At 35.9% G+C, this 20,398-nt stretch overlaps 1 protein-coding gene, 1 long non-coding RNA gene and 2 pseudogenes across 2 annotated transcripts; 3 read left to right on the plus strand and 1 right to left on the minus strand.

Moving 5' to 3' along the window:
- Positions 1-503: 503 nt before the first annotated feature.
- Positions 504-4,724, plus strand: LOC142619108 (uncharacterized; annotated as a pseudogene).
- Positions 4,725-5,741: 1,017 nt separating this feature from the next.
- Positions 5,742-9,201, plus strand: LOC142620623 (uncharacterized; annotated as a pseudogene).
- A 1,990-nt stretch (positions 9,202-11,191) lies between these two features.
- On the minus strand, positions 11,192-12,361 carry LOC142620624 (uncharacterized). The gene has a single exon (XM_075793966.1). It carries the CDS (start codon positions 12,359-12,361, stop codon positions 11,192-11,194), a length of 1,170 nt encoding a protein of 389 aa, XP_075650081.1.
- Positions 12,362-12,621: 260 nt separating this feature from the next.
- LOC142618355 (uncharacterized) lies at positions 12,622-13,887 on the plus strand. The gene is made up of 2 exons (XR_012841268.1): positions 12,622-13,389; positions 13,535-13,887. It is a non-coding gene; the product is annotated as an uncharacterized LOC142618355 (long non-coding RNA).
- Positions 13,888-20,398: the final 6,511 nt, after the last annotated feature.

Below are 20,398 nucleotides of genomic sequence, written 5' to 3' on the forward strand. Positions count from 1 at the left end.
CAGCCCAAACTCGGCACATTCATATACAGAAAATTTAAAATAAGTGATACATGTTACATATTCAAAATATGCAAAACGAACAACAGCCAACCCCATCTGGTTAAATCACACCCCTAATTAAGCATCTTGATATGGGGTATGTGGGTATGGATTTAATTGGGTATGCATCACGAAAGAAGTCACATACAACCTATGTTTAAATTGTAGGAAAGTTTACACTTTGATACATCCATCAAATTCAGCCCATCCCAATCTGATCAGCTTCTGGTTAGAGTAAAATTGGCCTATAAGTGAATTTATCCCATCTTCAATTCTCTCCTTTTCTCCTCCTAGGAAAAATAGACAAAGATATATAAATCTTATTAAGCCATCGGATTTAAACATTCATTCGTGAAATTTAAGGACTTCTAACATGTGGACTGAGATGCCAAAAGTTTCACTTTAACACCACTGGAAATATCTCCACCTCTCTTTGCTATTAAAAGTAAACTAGATCAAGAGGCATGACATGTGAAACATAAAAACCAAGCATGGCAAAAATTCTGATGTCTCCTCTTCTTCTCATTCACATTTTCTTGCTCTCCTTACTTTCACTAAAGACCATAGCATCACCTGCAACACAAGCAGGAGCTCTTATCAAATGGAAAAATAGCCTCCTCCCTTCTTCTTTTCTCAGTTCATGGTCCTCTACCAACATTACCAACCTTTGCAAATGGAACGGCTTGGTCTGCGACTCAACCGGAACAGTCTCCGAAATAGTCATCTCTGGTGCCAAACTCAATGGAACACTAGCCCAGTTCAACTTCACTCCATTTCTTAATGTCACTCGCTTTGACCTCAGCAAAAACTTACTCAGCGGACCAATACCTTCGGAGATAGGCCAGTTAACAAAGCTCCAGTACGTAAGCTTCCACGACAACTTTCTTACTGGTACAATTCCCTATCAGTTCAGAAATCTTCAAAAGGTATGGCACTTAGACCTTGGATCAAACAACTTAGAAACACCTGACTGGTCTAAGTTCTTGAGCATGCCTTTGTTGACCTGGCTTAGCTTTGGTTATAATTCCCTCACTTCTGGGTTCCCAGGATTTATACTTTATTGCCAAAACTTGACTTACTTGGATTTGGCCCAGAATAAGTTGAATGGAACAGTACCAGAAATGGTATTTACCAATCTTGATAAGCTTGAGTACCTTTATCTAACTGACAATTTGTTCCAGGGACCAGTGTCCCCAAACATTACCAAGCTTTCCAAACTCATAGATCTTCGTCTAGGACGAAACAAGTTCAGTGGTGTAATTCCTGAAAATATTGGGTCAATGTCCAATCTTCAAATTGTAGAACTGTACAACAATTCATTTGAAGAGAAAATTCCCTCTTCAATTGGTCAGTTGACAGAGCTCTCGCATCTCGATGTTAGATGGAATTCCTTGAATTCTACAATTCCTTCTGAGCTAGGCTTTTGTACTAAACTCACCTACTTGGCCCTGGCTTCCAATTCACTCACTGGGGAAGTGCCTCTGTCTTTAACCAACTTGACCAAAGTTACCGACTTGGGTTTATCTGAAAATAACCTTTCCGGTGAGATCTCACCTTACTTTCTCAGCAATTGGACAGAATTAACCTCGTTGCAGCTTCAGAACAATCTTTTCACTGGCAAAATTCCACTGGAAATTGGCATGTTGACCAAGCTCGATCTTGTTTTCTTGTTCAATAATGCGTTCACAGGTTCAATTCCCTCTGAGGTAGGTAACTTGAAGGATTTGACACAACTAGACCTATCAAACAACCGCCTGTCTGGTCCAATTCCTCTAGTACTGTGGAACCTCACAAACCTTCAGATCCTACAACTTTTCTCAAACAGTCTCACTGGCACAATCCCACCAGCAATTGGAAATATGACTTCGCTGCAAACTATTGATCTCAACACTAACCAGCTATACGGGGAATTGCCTAATACCATTTCTCGCCTCATTAATTTGCGGAGCATCTCTCTTTTCACCAATAACTTTTGGGGTAATATTCCGAGTGACTTTGGGAAATTTAGTCCTTCTCTAATAGGTGTTAGTTTTGCGAACAACAGCTTCTCTGGAGAACTGCCACCTGAACTGTGTAGTGGCTTCAGTCTTCAAAATTTCACAGTGAATAGTAACAACTTCACAGGGCCATTGCCTGAGTGCTTGAGAAATTGTTCGCTACTACAGAGAGTGCGATTTGATGGGAACAACTTCAATGGCAACATCACAAATGCATTTGGGGTTCATCCAAATCTTTATTTCATTTCTCTTAATGACAATCAATTTATTGGCAAAATTTCACCACAGTGGGCAAAATGTGAATCTCTAACCACTTTAGAGATGGGAAGAAACAGAATTTCAGGTGAAATTCCAGCTGAGCTTGTGAATTTGACTCAATTGCACTCTTTAATTCTGGACTCGAATGAATTGTCCGGGAAAATTCCAAGTGAATTGGGAAATCTAAGCCTGTACAAGCTCAATCTGAGCAAGAATCATCTGACAGGAGAGATTCCTCAGCATCTAGGAAGTTTGGACCAGCTTCAGGAACTTGATTTGTCGGAGAACAAATTGACTGGGAACATACCAAAGAGCTTGAGAATTGTGATAAATTATTGAGCTTGGACTTGAGCAACAATAGCCTATCTAGTGAAATACCGTCTGAACTTGGTAACTTAATTGCATTGAGTGTCTTGTTAGACCTCAGCAGCAATTCACTCTCAGGAATGATTCCTTCAAACCTTGCAAAGCTTACACGTTTGGAGAGCCTCAACATTTCACATAACCAGCTCTCAGGGGAAATCCCCGCATCATTTATCAGCATGGCTAGTCTAATCTCCACCTCTATTGATTTTTCTGATAACAAGTTAACAGGTCAAATCCCAACTACTAAAGTTTTCGAAGAGGCACCTGCAAATGCATACATTGGAAACTCAGGTCTGTGTGGAAATGCAGCAGGACTAAGTACTTGTTACACAGATTCCACAAAGAAAAAGCATTCGAATACAGTTCTAATTGCTGTCCTCATTCCTGTTTGTGGCCTTTTATTGCTTGCAATTATTGTTGCTGTATTAATAATATTTTACAGGAAAGCCAAATTCCATGACGAAGAAAGCAGAAGAATTGGAGAGACTGATGGGAACTCTGAGTCATTGATATGGGAAAGAGAAGGTAAATTCACATTTGGGGATCTTGTGAAGGCCACTGAGGACTTCAATGAGAAGTACTGGGTGGGAAAAGGTGGATTTGGAACCGTTTACAGAGCAGCACTGCCAACAGGTCAAATTGTTGCTGTTAAAAGGCTCAACATGTCAGACTCCACTGACATTCCAGCAGCTAATCGCCAGAGTTTTGAGACTGAGATTCGTGTGTTGACAGAAGTTAGGCACCGGAATATCGTTAAGCTTTATGGGTTCTGTTCAATCAGGGGGTACATGTACTTGGTTTATGAATATGTAGAGAGAGGCAGTTTGGGAAATGCATTGTATGGGCTGGAAGGGAAAGCGGAGCTGAACTGGGATACAAGGGTGAGAATTGTGCAAGGTGTGGCTCATGCAGTTGCTTACTTGCACCATGATTGCTCTCCACCAATTGTGCACCGAGACATAACTGTAAACAACATATTGCTGGAGTCTGAGTTCGAGCCACGACTCTCAGATTTTGGCGTTGCAAGATTGTTGAACCCAGATACGAGTAACTGGACAACAATTGCTGGGTCTTACGGCTACATGGCTCCAGGTAAGCTAACAATCTAACTTCTACATGTTCCCAAAAAGAAAAGAAGGCTTCTCATATTATTAGCAAGCGTTTTTTTTTTTTCATCCTTTTGCCAAATGCATGTCTTTCCTCGTTCACTTGTTAACTTGTTAACTTTGATTAGTTTCAAATGTATTTATTTCTTCTTTCATTTGTTAACTTTGATTAGTATCATAGATGTTTTAGATGGCAACGTTTTGTTATGGGATTGAAATTTTGTTTTCATTAATGTGCAGAGCTCGCACTTTCAATGCGATTAACAGATAAATGTGACGTTTATAGCTTTGGAGTGGTAGCATTAGAAGTTATGATGGGAAAGCACCCTAGGGAGATCTTATCTTCCTTGTCATTAAAGTCAAGAGCAGCGACACCAGTTTCAGACACTGCAGAATTTCTTTTAAAGGATGCTCTAGACCAAAGACTCCCACCACCCACAGGCCAAACAGCAGAGGAGGTGGTGTTTGTAGTGACCATAGCCTTAGCATGTGTGCGTGACACTCCAGAGGCACGACCCACCATGCGTTTTGTGGCACAAAAACTATCAGCTCAAATCCAAGCTTGCCTGTCCGACCAATTCGACAATATAACGATTAGTAAGCTTACAGGGCATCAGAAATAGTACAAATTGAAAACAAAGCTTAGTGTATGGATGTACTGCCAGGCCTGGAATGAATTGTTCAAGATTTTTAATCCCATTCTTGCTTCTAGGTAGGAACTAGTAAATGGGAATGTTGCACCTTGAGGTCCCTAGTACCATAAGCCCTTTTTATTTTTATTTTTATTTTTTTTTAAGTTTTGAATAATATGTGGGGCTGACCACAAATTGAGCACTAGTGAGGGCACTCTTCATTCCTAATATATGCATTCACATATATACTTCTTAGATAGTGTTTCTTGTACATAACCTGATTCACTATATACAATACTTCACATGTCATAACCTGAATTCACTTATACCAGAAAACCTTTTTCTTTTTCTCCATTGTCTTCCTTCCAGGAAAGTTCATGACTTAACTTCCTAATCATTTTTCCTCTAGTCAATCTCATTATTTGTTTTCTAACCATTTTTCTATTTTTTGCTGCATTTTCTTACGAAGCACATGAACTAAAGGATCTCAACATCCTTATTGTCCTTTTCTTTTCTGGCTGCTCAAAGTTGACTTTTGACCAAGTGTATGTATGCTCCTATGAATGCCGGTTGGAAAGCGTTCAATGAGAGGCCTATGAGTTAGAATCATGTTGATAGTGTCGCTACCAATAAAGTTTGAAAACCATACTGGTTGGTACTTCCTAGTGTACCTACAATTACAACTACGTTGTAAAAAAAAAAAAAAAAAAAAAAAAAAAAAAAAAAAAAAAAAACCCGACAGTTTTGAACTTCCCTATCGCAACCTTATGTAATACCAAAACCTTTATGGCTCTTTATATAGCTATCATTATCGAGAGGCATGACATGTGATTGTAAACATGCATTTACAATCATCTAAATTATTATCTTAGTACATGCAGAATAACACCAAACTCAGCACATTCATGTATAGAAAATTTGAAATAAGTGATACATCTTACAGATTCAAAATGTACAAAATGAACAAAGGGCTGTAAACAAACCGAGCCGAGTCAAGTATTAATAGTTCATGTTTTTATTTTTTTATTTTAAACACGAGCTGAGCTCATGCTTGTTCGTGAGCTATTTAATTAACTTATTATTATTATTACTATTATTATTATTTTTTATGGGAACTTATTTTTTTATATATAGTAAAATCAAACTACTTGATTAACTTATTATTTTCTTATATATAGTAAAATCATGATTAAAACATTATACCTCTTCACAAATCTACGAATTTTTCCTACAAATGGATTATTTATGTTATTTAAGAGTGGTTTCGCCTTGTACACAAGTTCAATCTTCTAAAGGACCCTTCTGATGAGTCAACATTCCATGTCAACACAATTTTTGGCCCTATGAATAGTTTGGCTTTTACTAGAGTGAGACTAAGAGCTGCTTTGAACAGAAGAGTAGAAGGTGAGTGGGTTGTTGTTGGCAATCCAGAGAATTTGAAATTCAAGGATGTTGCACATTTTAATGATCAAATATATGCACTTTGTGACAATGGCAAGTTGGTTCTTTTTTCTTTTCTTTTTTTGGTAAAAAATGGCAAGCTGGTTTGCTTTGAACCTGATGCTCCATTGGCAGATATGATCCAAGTTATTGCTAACCATCTACAAGATGTAGGGGCACACAGAAAAATATTTTTGGTAGAGTCATCAGGAAATCTTTATGGGGTTTTTCTTAACGAATTTCTTATTTCCGTAATCTTTATGTCCAAGTGTCGATATTAGTGCAAGCTCTTTCAAAAAATTCAAACTAACTTTTAATTCGTGTTATGTTATGTTTTGATGGTAAAAGTTGTTTTTTAACGAAAAAGCCAACGGTCGGTAGCAGAGATCAAACGGAGCTAAATACAAGTGGGCAAAGTATTAAGTTTTAAATCACGAGTAGGCAAATATATAGTATTATATATATTTACTTTAAGCCCTCATGTTCAGCGGCTTGTTCATGAACACATTATTATATTTGAACTTGATTTGCTTGATAATCAAGCCTAATGTTGGAATTGAGCTTAACTTGTTTACTAAACAAACAAACATAAACAAGATTTTTCTAGGTTCATAAACGGTTTGGTTAATTCATTAATTTATAGCCCTACAGCCAATTCCAATCTAATTAAATCACACCCCTAATTAAGCATCTTGATATGGGGTACCTATATATGGATTATCATGAAATAAGTCGCATAAAACCCATGTTTAAATTGTAGGAAAATTTTCACTTGTTATATTCATCAAATTCAGCACATCTCAATCTGATCAGCTTCTGGTTAGAGTAGAATTGGCCTGTAATATTCCGGGCAACTTTGGGAAATGTAGTCCTTCTCTAAACAGCGTAAGCTTTTCTAACAACAGCTTCTTTAGAGAACTGCCACCTGAATTGTGTAGTGGCTTCAGTCTTCAAAATTTCACAGTGAATAATAACTTCATAGGGCCATTGCCTGAGTGGTTGAGAAATTGTTCCCTACTAGAGAGGGTGCGATTTTATGGGAACAACTTCAATGGCAACATCACAAATGCATTTGGGGTTCATCCAAATCTTTATTTCATTTCTCTTAATGGCAATCAATTTATCGGCATTATCTCACCGCAGTGGGCAGAATGTGGATCTCTAACCAATTTAGAGATGGGGGAGAAACAAAATTTTGGGGTGAAATCCCACGTGAGCTTGGGAGGTTGCCTCAATTGCACTCTTTAATCCTTGACTCAAACGAATTGTCTGGGCAAATTCCAAGTGCATTGGGAAATCTAAGCTTGTTTGAGCTCAATCTGAGCAAGAATCTTCTGACAGGAGAGATTCCTCAGAGCCTAGGCAGTTTGGTTCAGCTTGAGGAACTTGATTTGTCTGAGAACAGATTAACTGGGAACATACCAAGAGAGCTTGGGAATTGTGGGGGATTATTGAGCTTGGACTTGAGCAACAATAACCTATTGGGTGAAATACCATCTGAACTTGGTAATTTAATTGAATTGAACGTCTTGTTAGACCTCAACAGCAATGCACTCTCAGGTACAATTCCTTAAAACCTGGCAAAGCTTACATCATTGGAAAGTCCAAACATTTCACATAACCAGCTCTCAGGGCAGTGGCGGAACTAGGATTTTAGTCTAGAGGGGGCAAAATTAAAAGACGGTATTAAAAGTGAAATTTATCTAAAAAAAACATTAATCAACAATAATAACAAAATAAATAAACAATTGTAAGCAAATATGAATATATTTCATATGTTTAAAATAAATAAACAAAAACAACCAATTCATAACTACTAAAAAATTTACAAACTAATGGAGTAAAAATATGATTAGTGTTACTTAAAAAATATAATGAATAAATGTTTGAAATGATTTTTTGTGATTGGTGACATGCCAATTTGTAAAACATAAGTAGTAAAATTTGTAATATCTCTAGCATCATTCAAAGATAAAATGCAATGATATATATCATAAATAGTAAAAATGGTGTAAATAATGATATAAAATAAAAAATAAAAAATAAAAAAATAGTGAAATAGGTAGTTTGGTCACTTTCAAGTTTCAACAAGTAGAAGTTTTTTTTCATATAACAAGTTAACAGGTCAAATCCCAACTAGAAAAGTTTTCGAAGAGGAAACTGCAAATGCATACCTCAGAAACTCAGGTCTGTGTGGAAATGCAGCAGGACCAAGTACTTGTTACACACATTCCACAAAGCAAAAGCATTCTAATACACTTCTAATTGCTGTCCTCATTCCGGTTTGTGGCCTTTTATTGCTTGCAATTATTGTTGCTGTATTTATAATATTTTACCGGAAAGCCAAATTCTTTGATGAAGAAAGCAGACGAGTTGGATAGACTGATGGGAACTCCGAGTCATTGATATGGGAAAGAGAAGGTAAATTCACATTTGGGGATCTTGTGAAGGCCACTGAGGACTTCAATGAGAAGTACTGCATTGGAAAAGGTGGATTTGGAACCGTTTACAGAGCAGCATTGTCAACAGGTCGGAAGGGAAAGTGGAGCTGAACTGGGATACAAGGGTGAGAATTGTGCAAGGTGTGGCTCATGCAGTTGCTTACTTGCACCATGATTGCTTTCCACCAATTGTGCACCGAGACATAACTGTGAATTATTGCTGGAGTCTGAGTTTGAGCCACGACTCTAAGACTTTGGCGTTGTAAGATTGTTGAACCCAGATAAGAGAAACTGGACAACAATTACTGGTTTTTATGGCTACATGGCTCCAGGTAAGCAAACAATCTAACTTCTAGAATCTAAATTATTATTCTAGCCTAAAAATGTTTCCCTTAATGAAAAGAAGGCTTCCCATATTAGTAACTGTTTTCATATCCTGTTGCCAAATAATTGTGTTCTTGTAAATTTGTCAACATTGATTAGTTTGGTAGATGTTTTGGTGACAATGTTTCATTAGATTATATTGAATTTGTTTTATAATTGTGCAGAACTTGCGCTTACAATGCGATTAACAGATAAATGTGACGTTTATAACTTTAGAGTGGTAGCATTAGAGGTTATAATGGGAAGGCACCCAAGGTAGCTCCTATCTTCCTTGTCATTTAAATCGAGAACAGTGGCATCAATTTCAGACAGTGCAGAAATTCTATTAAGGATGTGCTAGACCAAGGACTTCCACCACCTACAGGCCAAATAGCAGAGGAGGTGGTGTTTCTAGTGACAATAGCCTTAGCATGTGTGCGTGACTCTCCAGAGGCAAGACCCACATGCGTTTTGTGGCGCAAGAACTAAAATCCAAGCTTGCCTATCTGACCAATTAGACATGATAACCATTAGCAAGCTTTCAGGCCTTCAGAAATAGTACAAATTGGCACCAGAAGTTGAGTAGTGATTAGTGTTTGGCAAAGGTATTGCCAGGCCTGGTATGTATTGTACAATATTTTTGGTCCCATCCCATGCAGTAACTAGTAAATGGGAATGTTGGATCTTGATGTCCCAAGAAAAACAATCTTTTTTTTTTCTTTTTTTTTTTTCCTTTCATTTCTTTTGAATATATGCAGGGGTCACCCCAGGTTGAGCACCAGTGAAGTTAATATAGATATTTTTGTCATTTGAGATACCTGTTTATAGTTTTGATATCTTTTTTATTGTATACAAATACATATACATAGTTCTTCATGTAAAGAACCTAATTTTCACTATATACACTACTTCACCTACCATAACCTGCCAGATTTTTCTTTTTCCCCTTATGTTTCCTTCCTGGAAAGTTGATGACTTGCTAACCATTTTCCCTCTAGTCAATCTCATTATTTGTTTGGCTTCAGGTTAAACTTAGCCAGCTTCCCACGATGCTTCTTGAAAAGCATGCACAAATCAACATGGCTGTGAATGGGACACCTCAAGGTTACTGGGCAGAAACAAGCCAATATGGCTGTGGCATGTGGGTGGGACAGGCTAAAAGGCTCAAAGAACAATGGACAAGCTTTCTCTCTTAAACTAGTTTGGTGATATCTTATCATTTCTATTTATTCCCCATTTAATTTTTAATACATTCAAATCAAGGGGAGAGATCTATTTCCCTCTTAATTTTTAAAACATCTGAATAAGGAGAGGTATACTTGGTTACAATTCCCCTCCCCTCTCCTCTACGCTTCTCATATCTCATACCTTCTACTCTACTGGACTCTACCTCCAAACTTCAAACTGAAACATCTTCTATTCCCCTCTCATATACCTCCAAACTTACAAACATCGTAAACGAATATGCATAGCTTCATTAAAAGGCAATCCACCTAGGCTGTATTCAAGGTTTCTGAACCTTGTAATGCTCGTGAGGCGGTGTTCAAGGATAAAGAAGAACAGAAATCCATATGACTTGGGAAGTTGCCAGAAAATACCTTAAATAGATGTACTTATTAGATACTCAGTTTTCTTCTCTTGATTAGTCTGGGTACATCCCTAAATAATTTGCATTCCTCTAATTAATTAACAACACAGTACCAGCGTATTCAAATGGAGAGGATTTCTACACCACAACAACAGCAGATGTTGTAGCAGCAGTGTTTCTCTTTTGGTCCAACACCAAGTAGAAATACAGTTCCAGGCAGTGGCAATGAAGAAGTCAACCTGTGACTTATGAGAGACGTGTCTGTGATCACATTACATACCTTAAGCACTAAACATCCATGCAACGCACACCCATAAATTTTTACACCGACAGAATCAACAAAACTAACAATGCACTTAAAGACAGTAAATTAAAATCACAGGATTTGGGGCACAAAAGGTTGAAGTCAAATATGCAGCAATACAGCAGGAAACACCAGCCATTTACAGAAGTTCAATTCAAGAATGCTACCAATTTCTCTATTTAGTTTGAGGCTTAGAACATGACTTGTTAAGATAATTCAAAATTGTCCAAATTCTCCATTAATTCTTACAATACACTGTGTAGGTTGGCATAATAGTGAATTCACTGGGTGCATAGCACTTTGTGCCTTGAGCGCATGACAAGTGCCATAAGCAACAGATATATGATATAATCATCTTGGGATCAAGCTAAGAGAGAGATCCATAACAGTTAAAACAGGATACAATCAAATACCAAAGCCATCATAATTACTCATCCCCTCTGTAACAGAGAGACTCCTATTTCAAAATCCTTCTTTTTTGGGGTGGCAAGGAAAGGGAATATGTTGAACACAAGGATTGATGAGTGTGTGACTTTGGAATTGACAAACTATGTCACAGCTAGATATTTCAGATTTCTTCCTTTGGATATCACAATCAATTAAAAAATGCAAACCAACTTTAAATTATTGAAGACATTAAAATTGGAAGTCAAAATGTTATAACTGTTCCATCCCACGTACCTTCTCCGATTGAATTCCTACATCCAGAAGATCCATCTTACCTTGATACACATCCAACAATTGAGGAAAATTGGCCTGAAATTTAATCACAAACTTTTCCAAAAAGCACTTCTCGCTAGGTAGTAAAAAGGTTGCTGAGGAGAACTTATTCTTGATCAAATCCTTGGCTAACAAAAGTTGAACAACTGAAAACCTAGGGATAATCCTCTTCTCCAAGCTTAAACCTAGAACTGAAGGATTTTTAGCAATGTCTGCAGACGGGCAACCCATTTTGTGTACAAGGAAGTCCATTGTTTTTGTGATCTTCTCTTCTGATAATAGCACACAATTTGGATACCTTCTAAATGCTAACAGAGCTACATCCTTGGACCAACCCCACCTCTTATAAACTTCCAATTTAGATTCCCACATTGGCTTCTTCATCTTCAAAATCACCTGGACTGCTAGGACAAATACCGATTTCGAAGGATCAAATCCCATTTCCTTAACCTCATGGACAGCCTTAACAAACCTGGCATGTTTAATGAACGCAATACCCGGAAAATTAGTCACCAAAAAAGAGATGGCTGATTCAGGTACTCCAAATTCTCTCAAAAGTGCAATATTTGGAACCATATTATTGGTTACATCATATAGAAAAGAAAGCTGTGACCGCTTCAAAGTAGTAATAACTTTCTCGTCCACCACAAGTACACTCTTGAGGAAATTATAGCAGGGGATAAGATGGTTCTCTATACTCCTAACCAATAGTAAAGGACTTGAAGTGAGAATCCTAGTGAGGTCAGAGCTTGAAACCCCTACCTTAGAAAGGAAAAACTCAATTTTGGGCAAAAGGGTCTTCCCAGGATCAGATAAAAGCAACATTGGGTGCGTTCTGACAAGTTTGGCGATTTGGGTATTGGTAAACCCATGCTCTTTGAGAAGACTAAGCACTAAGTCTGGTCTATCTGGGTTTCCCAATTGTACCTTCTGTGATGCTAAAAGAGCAGATTTTGAGGACAACCCACAAGAGTTTATGAGGTAAGACACTGTAAAAGAATGTTTTTCTTGTTGCTGTTGTTGGTGTTTTGATTCAGACAAACCTGTTGATGCATATGATTTCACAATAAAGAAAGCATTTTGCTGAAGAAAACCCAGTTGGGTCATCCTATGTTTGAGCAATAGTAGCTGTCTGAACGAGTGAAAGCTAACCATAATTGACTCACCGAGTTTGCTTCAGACGAATGGGTTGGTTATCTGAATAATTCTTCAGCGAGTAGTACGAGTACAAAGCTATGATTCATGGGTCTGTGAATTTTTGTTCTGTGCATTAGCAAAAAGTAATCCCAATTTTTAGGGTTTACTTTATTATTATTATTATTATTATTATTATTATATATATAAAACCGAAGCTTTTTAAAGCTACCACAATTTTCGACAGCATAATATTAAAAAAAAAAACGAAATAAAATTTTTCTAAACCCGATGCCCTGCCTCCCGATGCTCTGCCTTCCTCCACCAGCTCCTCCTTGATCAGACCCACGGCAAGCCTACAGCAAAGCATTGCATTGCATAAAGACCCACAGATTCCTCAATCAAAACCCACCATACCCACAAACCAACAGTCATCTTCTTCCTCAGAAGTCAGAACAGAGGTCGATCTCCTTCCTCAGACCACCATTTGCCACAAACCACCCACATCCAACTTCTACAACCCAGAAACGGCGCCCCATTTGCCGTGGGTCTCATCCAGCCCATGGCCACAGATTCCTCAATCAAAACCCACCAATGGAAGCTCCATTGTCCCATACAAACCAAATCCACTTTTATTTTCTTCAGCTCCACTCTCACACAACTCTCATTCTTCTCAAGCTTCCTAAGAATCCCAGGTCCAAAAATTCCCACCACAGACCCAATTTTCGTGTTCTAGCTTCTGCAAACCCAAATGGGTCTGATGGGTTTTCATGGCTGAGTCTGACTCGGTCGGTCCGGCGTGGATCGGAGCGGTTATGGTCGAAACTCGGCGAGTCAGGGAAGAAGGAAACTGGGTTTGCTTGGAAGATGCCAATGTGAAGTTGGGTGAGTTTGTGGGGCGAGCTAAGGAAGGGGTCAGCAAAGGTCGGGGTGAGTTGGAACGGTTTAGGACTGAGTTAGTGCCTGAATTTGTGAGTTGGAATCGGTGGGAGCGTTGGAAGGTATTCTGCACTTTGAGACCCTTTTGTTTTAATTTTTGTTTGGTAGATAAGAAATTGTAGGAAAAGGATAGAAAATGGACAAGTTTAAGTATTTTCTTCTGAACTGTGGAGTTCATTGATCTGGAGCTCTCGCGTTTTATTGCAGCTGGGAAGCTTCATTGCAAGATTGATAAAGTTGCTGGAGTTCTTGAGACTAATCGTCCAGATGCAAAGAACGCTCTTTACCAAGCAACTATCAAGCAATGGGAATTCCTATTGAACCGAATCCAGAAGCTGTCTCGTGTGGTTGATCTGTGAAGCATTTTTTTATTTCTGTTTTGGAAACGGTGCCAAAATTTGCTGTCACTTCCTAGGGATAGAAAAAAATGCTCATGGTTAGTTAGTTATTAAACTCATTAGGATTATTTTAGCAATATTTAGTCCACTATTTGTATCTGAATGCCATATCAAAAGTGTTCATATGTGAATTTTTGTAGCTTTGTGTTGGAGATGTGTTAACTATGAGTGTACATTGCACAACCAAAATAAATAAATAAAAAATACAGATAAAGATAGCATATATGAACTTGGTGGAAATGGAAAATTTTGAGCATTGCATGTAATCTATATATATATACCACACAATATTTAAATAAAATTATTTTTGCTCAATCCAAACTTAAGAATGAGTGAAACTCAATCTTTTTAACAAATCCAACTTAAACTTAAACTCAAACATTGATAATTTATTTCCAAATTTGCAAGGTTAATCATGAACACCATAAAAGCAAAGCAAATCCTTTTTTTTTTTTTTTTTTTTAAGCAGAGTAGAGGTATGAGCTCTTCTTATGTTATTTTATTCTCCTTTATTTTGTTGAAAAAAATTATCTTATGGTTTTTCTTGTATTTTTTTAAAATTAATTTTCGTATATGAACCACAAACTCTCTTTAAGCATTTTTTACAAGAAAAAAAAAAAGTTTGCGATAATTGAAATTATTATATCGAATGTAACCCATCTTTCTCTTATATTTTTTCATTGTTTAGTCATATATATTTTGTTTTGTTTCAATAATTTCTAAACAGTGAATCATTTGATTTTTTAATATTTTTTGATCTTTCAGAAGTATTAATATCTGGATTTTGAGTTATTTTTTGCAATATCTGAAATTGTCTGACAAAATTTTTATAATTCATTGCACGTTCAAGCAATAACTTCTTCATCAAATTGTAACATAAATTAAAGTTATACAAGAGCAAATCATGCAAGAATGTAGTTTCTTAAATTTTTTATAAAATTATTCTAGTTTACCTTACAAATAGGTAGATTCTCGTGCATAGCACGAGTTTGCGACTAGTTATTATTATTATTATTATTATTATTATTATTATTATTATTATTATTATTATTATTATTATTTGGGCAAATTACAACTTACCCACTTGTGGTTTAGCTGAAATTTAAGCTGTCTGCCTGTGGTTTAAAATTTGACACTTTACCTACTTGAGGTTTGACCAAAATTTAAGTTACCTACCTGTGGTTTGAAATTCCATGATGAAAGTGTTCCAATGGATAGTTTTTGTTCTTATATAATCTTATATTTTTATGTTTATTGTGTTTTTGGAGAAGAGAGACATAAAAGTGGAGCAAAATTACATATTTAGCTTTGTTTTTAACAGAGGTGGGTTATAGAAATCTAACTGAGCTAACCTCAGGTGGGTAAAATGTCAAATTTCAAACCACAAGTAGGCAACTTAAATTTTGACCAAACCACAGGTGAGTAAATTGTGATTTGCCCTTTTTTTTAGGGTTTACTAGGAGCCTAGGACTAGGATTATGTTAGAGCATCCACATCAGCGGGTGCATAGTCTTCTAAAATACAAAAATTCATTCATTTTACACATTTTGGCCAAAAAAAACTTACATCAGTGAATATAAAATTGTGTATTTATACACAATTGCTACAGTAACCATACATATATGCACGATTACTATAGCATACACGATTACTGTAGCTCGTGTATTTGATATTTTAATAATTTTTCAATTTGGCTCCCTTTTTTCTCTCTCTTTTTCCTCAGAAACGAACTCAAGACTTTCTATTCTCCCTCGTATTCTTGCTCCTCTGTTACAGAACAACACCGGTCAAGAAACTATCAACCAAATACAAACACAGCACCACCCAACTATCACCGATCTACAACCACAACCCATTTCAACATTTGATAATCCAAACATAAAATCAACAAAATAAAACCAAAAATAACTCAAAATCAACACAAAACAACTTAAAATCAACTCAAACTCCATTGGAAAACCCATCTCAAACCCAACTCAAAATCAACTCAAAATCAAACCCAAAATCCACAAAAAATCAACTCAAAATTAAACCATTAACTGAAAACCCATAACCCAAATCCAAACCCAAAATCAAAATCAAATACAAACCCAATGGTGGCAGAGACTTAATGGATCTGAGAATTAAGGAGAGAGATGAGGGATTTCCTTATGTTTCAATCATTTTCATCATCATCTGCTTCTCTCTTCCTTGTAGCTTTTGAACTGTCAAAAAAAAAAAAAAGATGTAGAGACTTTGAGGGATGAGAGAGGGGAAAGTGAGAGGCAGATACTTTATGGGTTAGGTGGGAGTAGGTCGGAAATAATAATAAAAAAAAGTGAGAAAAAAATATTATTTTAATAAAAATGTGTGTATAATATTTAAACTGATGTGAGTGTTTTGTAAAAATGATGGTGTAAAATAGAAAAAGTAAGTTTCTTGTGTAAAATAGACGGAATCTTTTAGACATACTAATGTGGTTGCTCTTATGGCGGCCATCTTTGATAATAAGAAGACAAAAATACCCATTTGGTCCCTATAATTTGAACCGATTTTTGAGTTGATCCTAGGTCAATCCCTGATTCCAGACAACTATTTTTATTTTGGTTCCCGCCATTAACCCAGTAATAGAAAAATCTAAAGTGATAAATAGAATGCACTGTGTTCATAGTAAATGCTGACATGGCTAATAAGATAATATTAAAAAAATTTAATTGGAATTTTTTAAATATCATGTCAGCATTTAAAATGTCACATCAGCATATAAATTACTAAAAAAAAAAGCCAAGTCAAAAAAAAAAAAAAAAAAAAACATTAATATAATTAAATAAATAATTTAATAATATTATTAAAAAAAAAAAAAACAACAACAAATTTTGAATTATTTTCTTTTTATTATTTTCGAAAGATCAAAGGGTAACATATTCTTCGGGTTTCCCAGAAAATTAAAATAATTTAAGATTTTCATCTCTTTTCTTGTACTTAACAAAAAAACATGCAAAAATTCATACAAAATCTCTCTCCTCCACCGAAACCTCCAACATCAAAAATTCATCAAACCCACATGAAAAAACCAATCTAGAAAAATCATCAAACCCCAAAACCTCCAACCTAGAAAAATCATCAAACACTGAAACCCCCAACCCAGAAAATCATCAAACCCAAATGAAAAAACCAAACCTAGAAATTTAAAACAAATCAACACCCACATGGAACAATAAACCTAGGTCAGAGAGAGAGTGATCTGAATGGTTCTTTTCCCCACTCTCTTAGCAACCAAACACACAAAAAAACCATCATCTCCTTCAATTTCGTAACCTTTTACCAGACTCGATCCATGACCCACATGCCTCAAGCTGGCAACAGAGCTTCGACACGATGACACTAGTCCCGTGTGATGGAGGTGATGCATGTGCTGATCTACTTCGAGGCTACAACGTGCACGACGATGTGAAGAGAGCCCCCAAGGAATTCATGAACTCGATCAGGAAGAACAAGGTGGATTTCTAGGTAAATCGAAGAGAGATTTTTGTTTTATTTGGCCATTGGTGTCTAGGTTTGGAGCTTGGTGTCTTTTGCCATGGGTCTCTCAGTTTGGAGTAGAGGGTTTAGAGTGGAGCAGATCAAAGAGAGAAACGGAAAGTGAGAGAACTCAAGGGGCAAAGAGAGATATTTGGGTTCGGTTCGTGGTTTTTTTTTTTTTTTTTTTTTTATATATAAATAACTATAAAAGCCAAACAATTTTGTTAGTTAGCAACGTTTGGAAACTATTTAAGAAAGTCACAACTCGAGTCTAATGGACTCGATTTCACTGTAGCAAATCGCACTTAAGAGACTCGATTTTTGTGTGCTAGCAAAGCTGAGGTGGACCAAAAGATCCCCGTGGAACTCGAGTCTTTAAGACTCAATTTCCTGTTCACCATCTTCTTCCTTCGTTCTTTTTTTTTCTCTATCCATCTGCTGTCCCACTCCCTTCTTCCAAGCCCCCAATTAGCACCATGGCAAAGCCAAGCCGAAGAGGCCGCCGATCGCCACCTTCAGGGTCCGTGTCGGGCTCATCCTTTCGCTCCAAGTCCTACTCCGACTCTAACTCTCTCTCTCGCTCGCGCTCCATCTCTCACTCACGCTCTCTCTCGCTCTAGGTCCTTCTCCTCCCTCCCCCTCTCAGAGCGCCAGTTCTCATAACCCTAGCGCACCTCCTCCCAAGAAAAGGTGTTTTACTGTTCCTCATTTTCGAATATGATCTACTAAGATTTTCAGCTTCTCTGTTGTTTGGTTGCGAAGAAAGTGTTAAAGAAAATTACTAAATCCTGATTCGTTGAACGTACAATTTTTTATAAATTGGCTGGGAAAAAAGAAGAAGGAAGAAGATGGTGAACAAGAAATCAAGTCTCTTAAACTCGATTTGCTACAGTGAAATCGAGTTCATTAGACTTGACTTGTTACTTTTCTAAATAGTTTCCTAACGTTGCTAACTAACAAAATTGTTTGTCTTTTATAGTTATAGAAAAAAAATTCCTCGGTTCGTGGGTTTGGTTTTTTGTGTTTATTATAGATTTTTTATTTAGTAGAGTATTAGGTTGACTTTTTTTTCCTTTTTTTGGTCTGAAAATTGGAAATTTTAATTTTTGTGATGTTATGTTGGTTGACTAAAACAAATTTAGAAAATTGTTATAAATTTTTTTTATCAAATTTAAAATTTAAAAATCTTTTTTGTTTTTAATTTTTCCAGTTTAAATTAAATTCAAGAAATTATAATTTTTTATTAATTTATATGCTAATGTGGCAATTTAAATGTTGACGTGGCATTTAAAAATTCCAAATCAAATTTTTTTTTTTTTTTATTAACCATGTTAGCATTTACTGTGCACATAGTGCATTTTGTTTGTCACCTCGGATTTCTCTGTTATTGGGTTGACAACAGGGTCCAAAATAGAAACGACTTTTTGAAATCAGGGACTGACCTAAGAGCAAAATCAATTTAGGGACCAAATCAAGAATCAGCCCAAAATGTAGGGACCAAAAGTGTATTGCCTAATAATAATAATATATAATAAAAATAAAAGTGTTAATAGTAATACTTTTATTGAACCTAAATAGAAGTACCCCTAAATCTATTGCTACTGCATGTAGCACTTACTCACTTAACCACACACAACTCTGATTTCACTGACTCTTCTACTTGTGATTTTGAGATCTCCACTCAAGGATATATATTAGCAATTGTGGTTGATTGGATGCAGTAACTTTTTTTTAATAATCGGATCTATTGTTTATACAAATTCTCTAGCTGTAGCTCCAAAAGGGTATGAAAAAACTCCAGATTTGTGTATAGAACACTCCCCTCTCGAATGTATAAAAACGTGCTCAAGGGTTTTAATTTAAATATCCTTAAGTTTCATTAAAACCCTAGATAAAATGGTTGAGAGAAAAACTTAGATATGAAATTTGCATGAATCTCGATCAGTTGAGATGTGCATCTTGATCTGTTGAGATAAGTGAAACTTATTTGCACTTTTGGAAAAAAAAAAAAAAAAAAATCTGATTTCTTGAATCTTCAACTATGCTAATTTTCATTTGTCTTTTTTAACTGATTATTTTTAGACAAAACCCTAGATGAACTATTTTTTGATAGAACTAAGTTCTAAAAGGTTACAATTTTTTTATGGTTGTCAACCTAAATATATAGACTTTGTAACAATAAATGCTAAGCTTTACCTTTTAGATATACTAGTCGCAGACCCAGGCGTTGCGCGTGATTATTTTTTAAGGGTGGTCTCATTAGTATTATTATTATTTTGTAATTTGAACTAATTTAATGAAAAGTAATGTATTTCATAATCATATTAATCGCAAAATAATTTTTTGTTATTGTAGAATTGTTTTATTTAAATTTTAAAACCTTAATTCTACCATAGTCGGTTGACTATTTTTTACATCTCTAAGTCAATTAAACACGTTTTGCATGCTACATGTAAACCTTCTTTTACATAAGGGTTGAAATAATGTGGGTAACATTTTTTTTTCTATGGAAGTTTAAAAAATTAAAATCCTTATACCTTGTCTTGATGTTTTCTAAAAATTAAATTTGGTGATTCTCTTTCAATAATTGTGAAAATTCTAAGTAGTAATTCAGAAGGTAATTCATATTACCTGTTCATACTTTGATTGTGTAATTGTGTGATTTATTTGGGTTGTAATTTATAAGTTGTTTAGGAATTTTTTGTTGTTGAGAATACTACGTATTTTTAATATACACACGGTGAGAGGGGGGAAGGTCTTAAAGAAATTAACAGTGATATATATCCAAAAATGCCTAACTCTATTGTTTAGGATATTAAATATAGTGTTGTGTGTGATTTATAGAGTAGAGACAATTGTAGTTATTAAAAATTGGTTTTTTCATTGTCTTTTTTTTTTTTTTTTTTTTTTTTTTTTTTTTAAAAGAAAAAAGGGGACTTGCATGTGGTAGTCAATGTCTTACGGCCCACGATACATTTGAGTAAGCCAATGGGTACACCCGGCTCAAACTAAACCTCAGAGACCCCAACCCCACACACACCCCAAGCTCTATTGTTTTCTGGGACTTACTAGAAATTGCAATTACAATTCCCGCAGGAACTTAAACCTGGGATGTGTTGAAGGTTTTTCATTGTCTTTTAAGTTAATAAAGACCTTACATATACTTTTTTTT

The sequence above is a fragment of the Castanea sativa genome, chromosome 12 (genome assembly GCF_040712315.1).
Source record: "Castanea sativa cultivar Marrone di Chiusa Pesio chromosome 12, ASM4071231v1".
Taxonomy (NCBI): domain Eukaryota; kingdom Viridiplantae; phylum Streptophyta; class Magnoliopsida; order Fagales; family Fagaceae; genus Castanea; species Castanea sativa.

Coding starts and splice junctions, on each gene's coding strand:
- LOC142620624 (XM_075793966.1), bottom strand. CDS start 12,361: ATGACCCAACTGGGTTTTCTTCAGCAAAATGCTTTCTTTATTGTGAAA.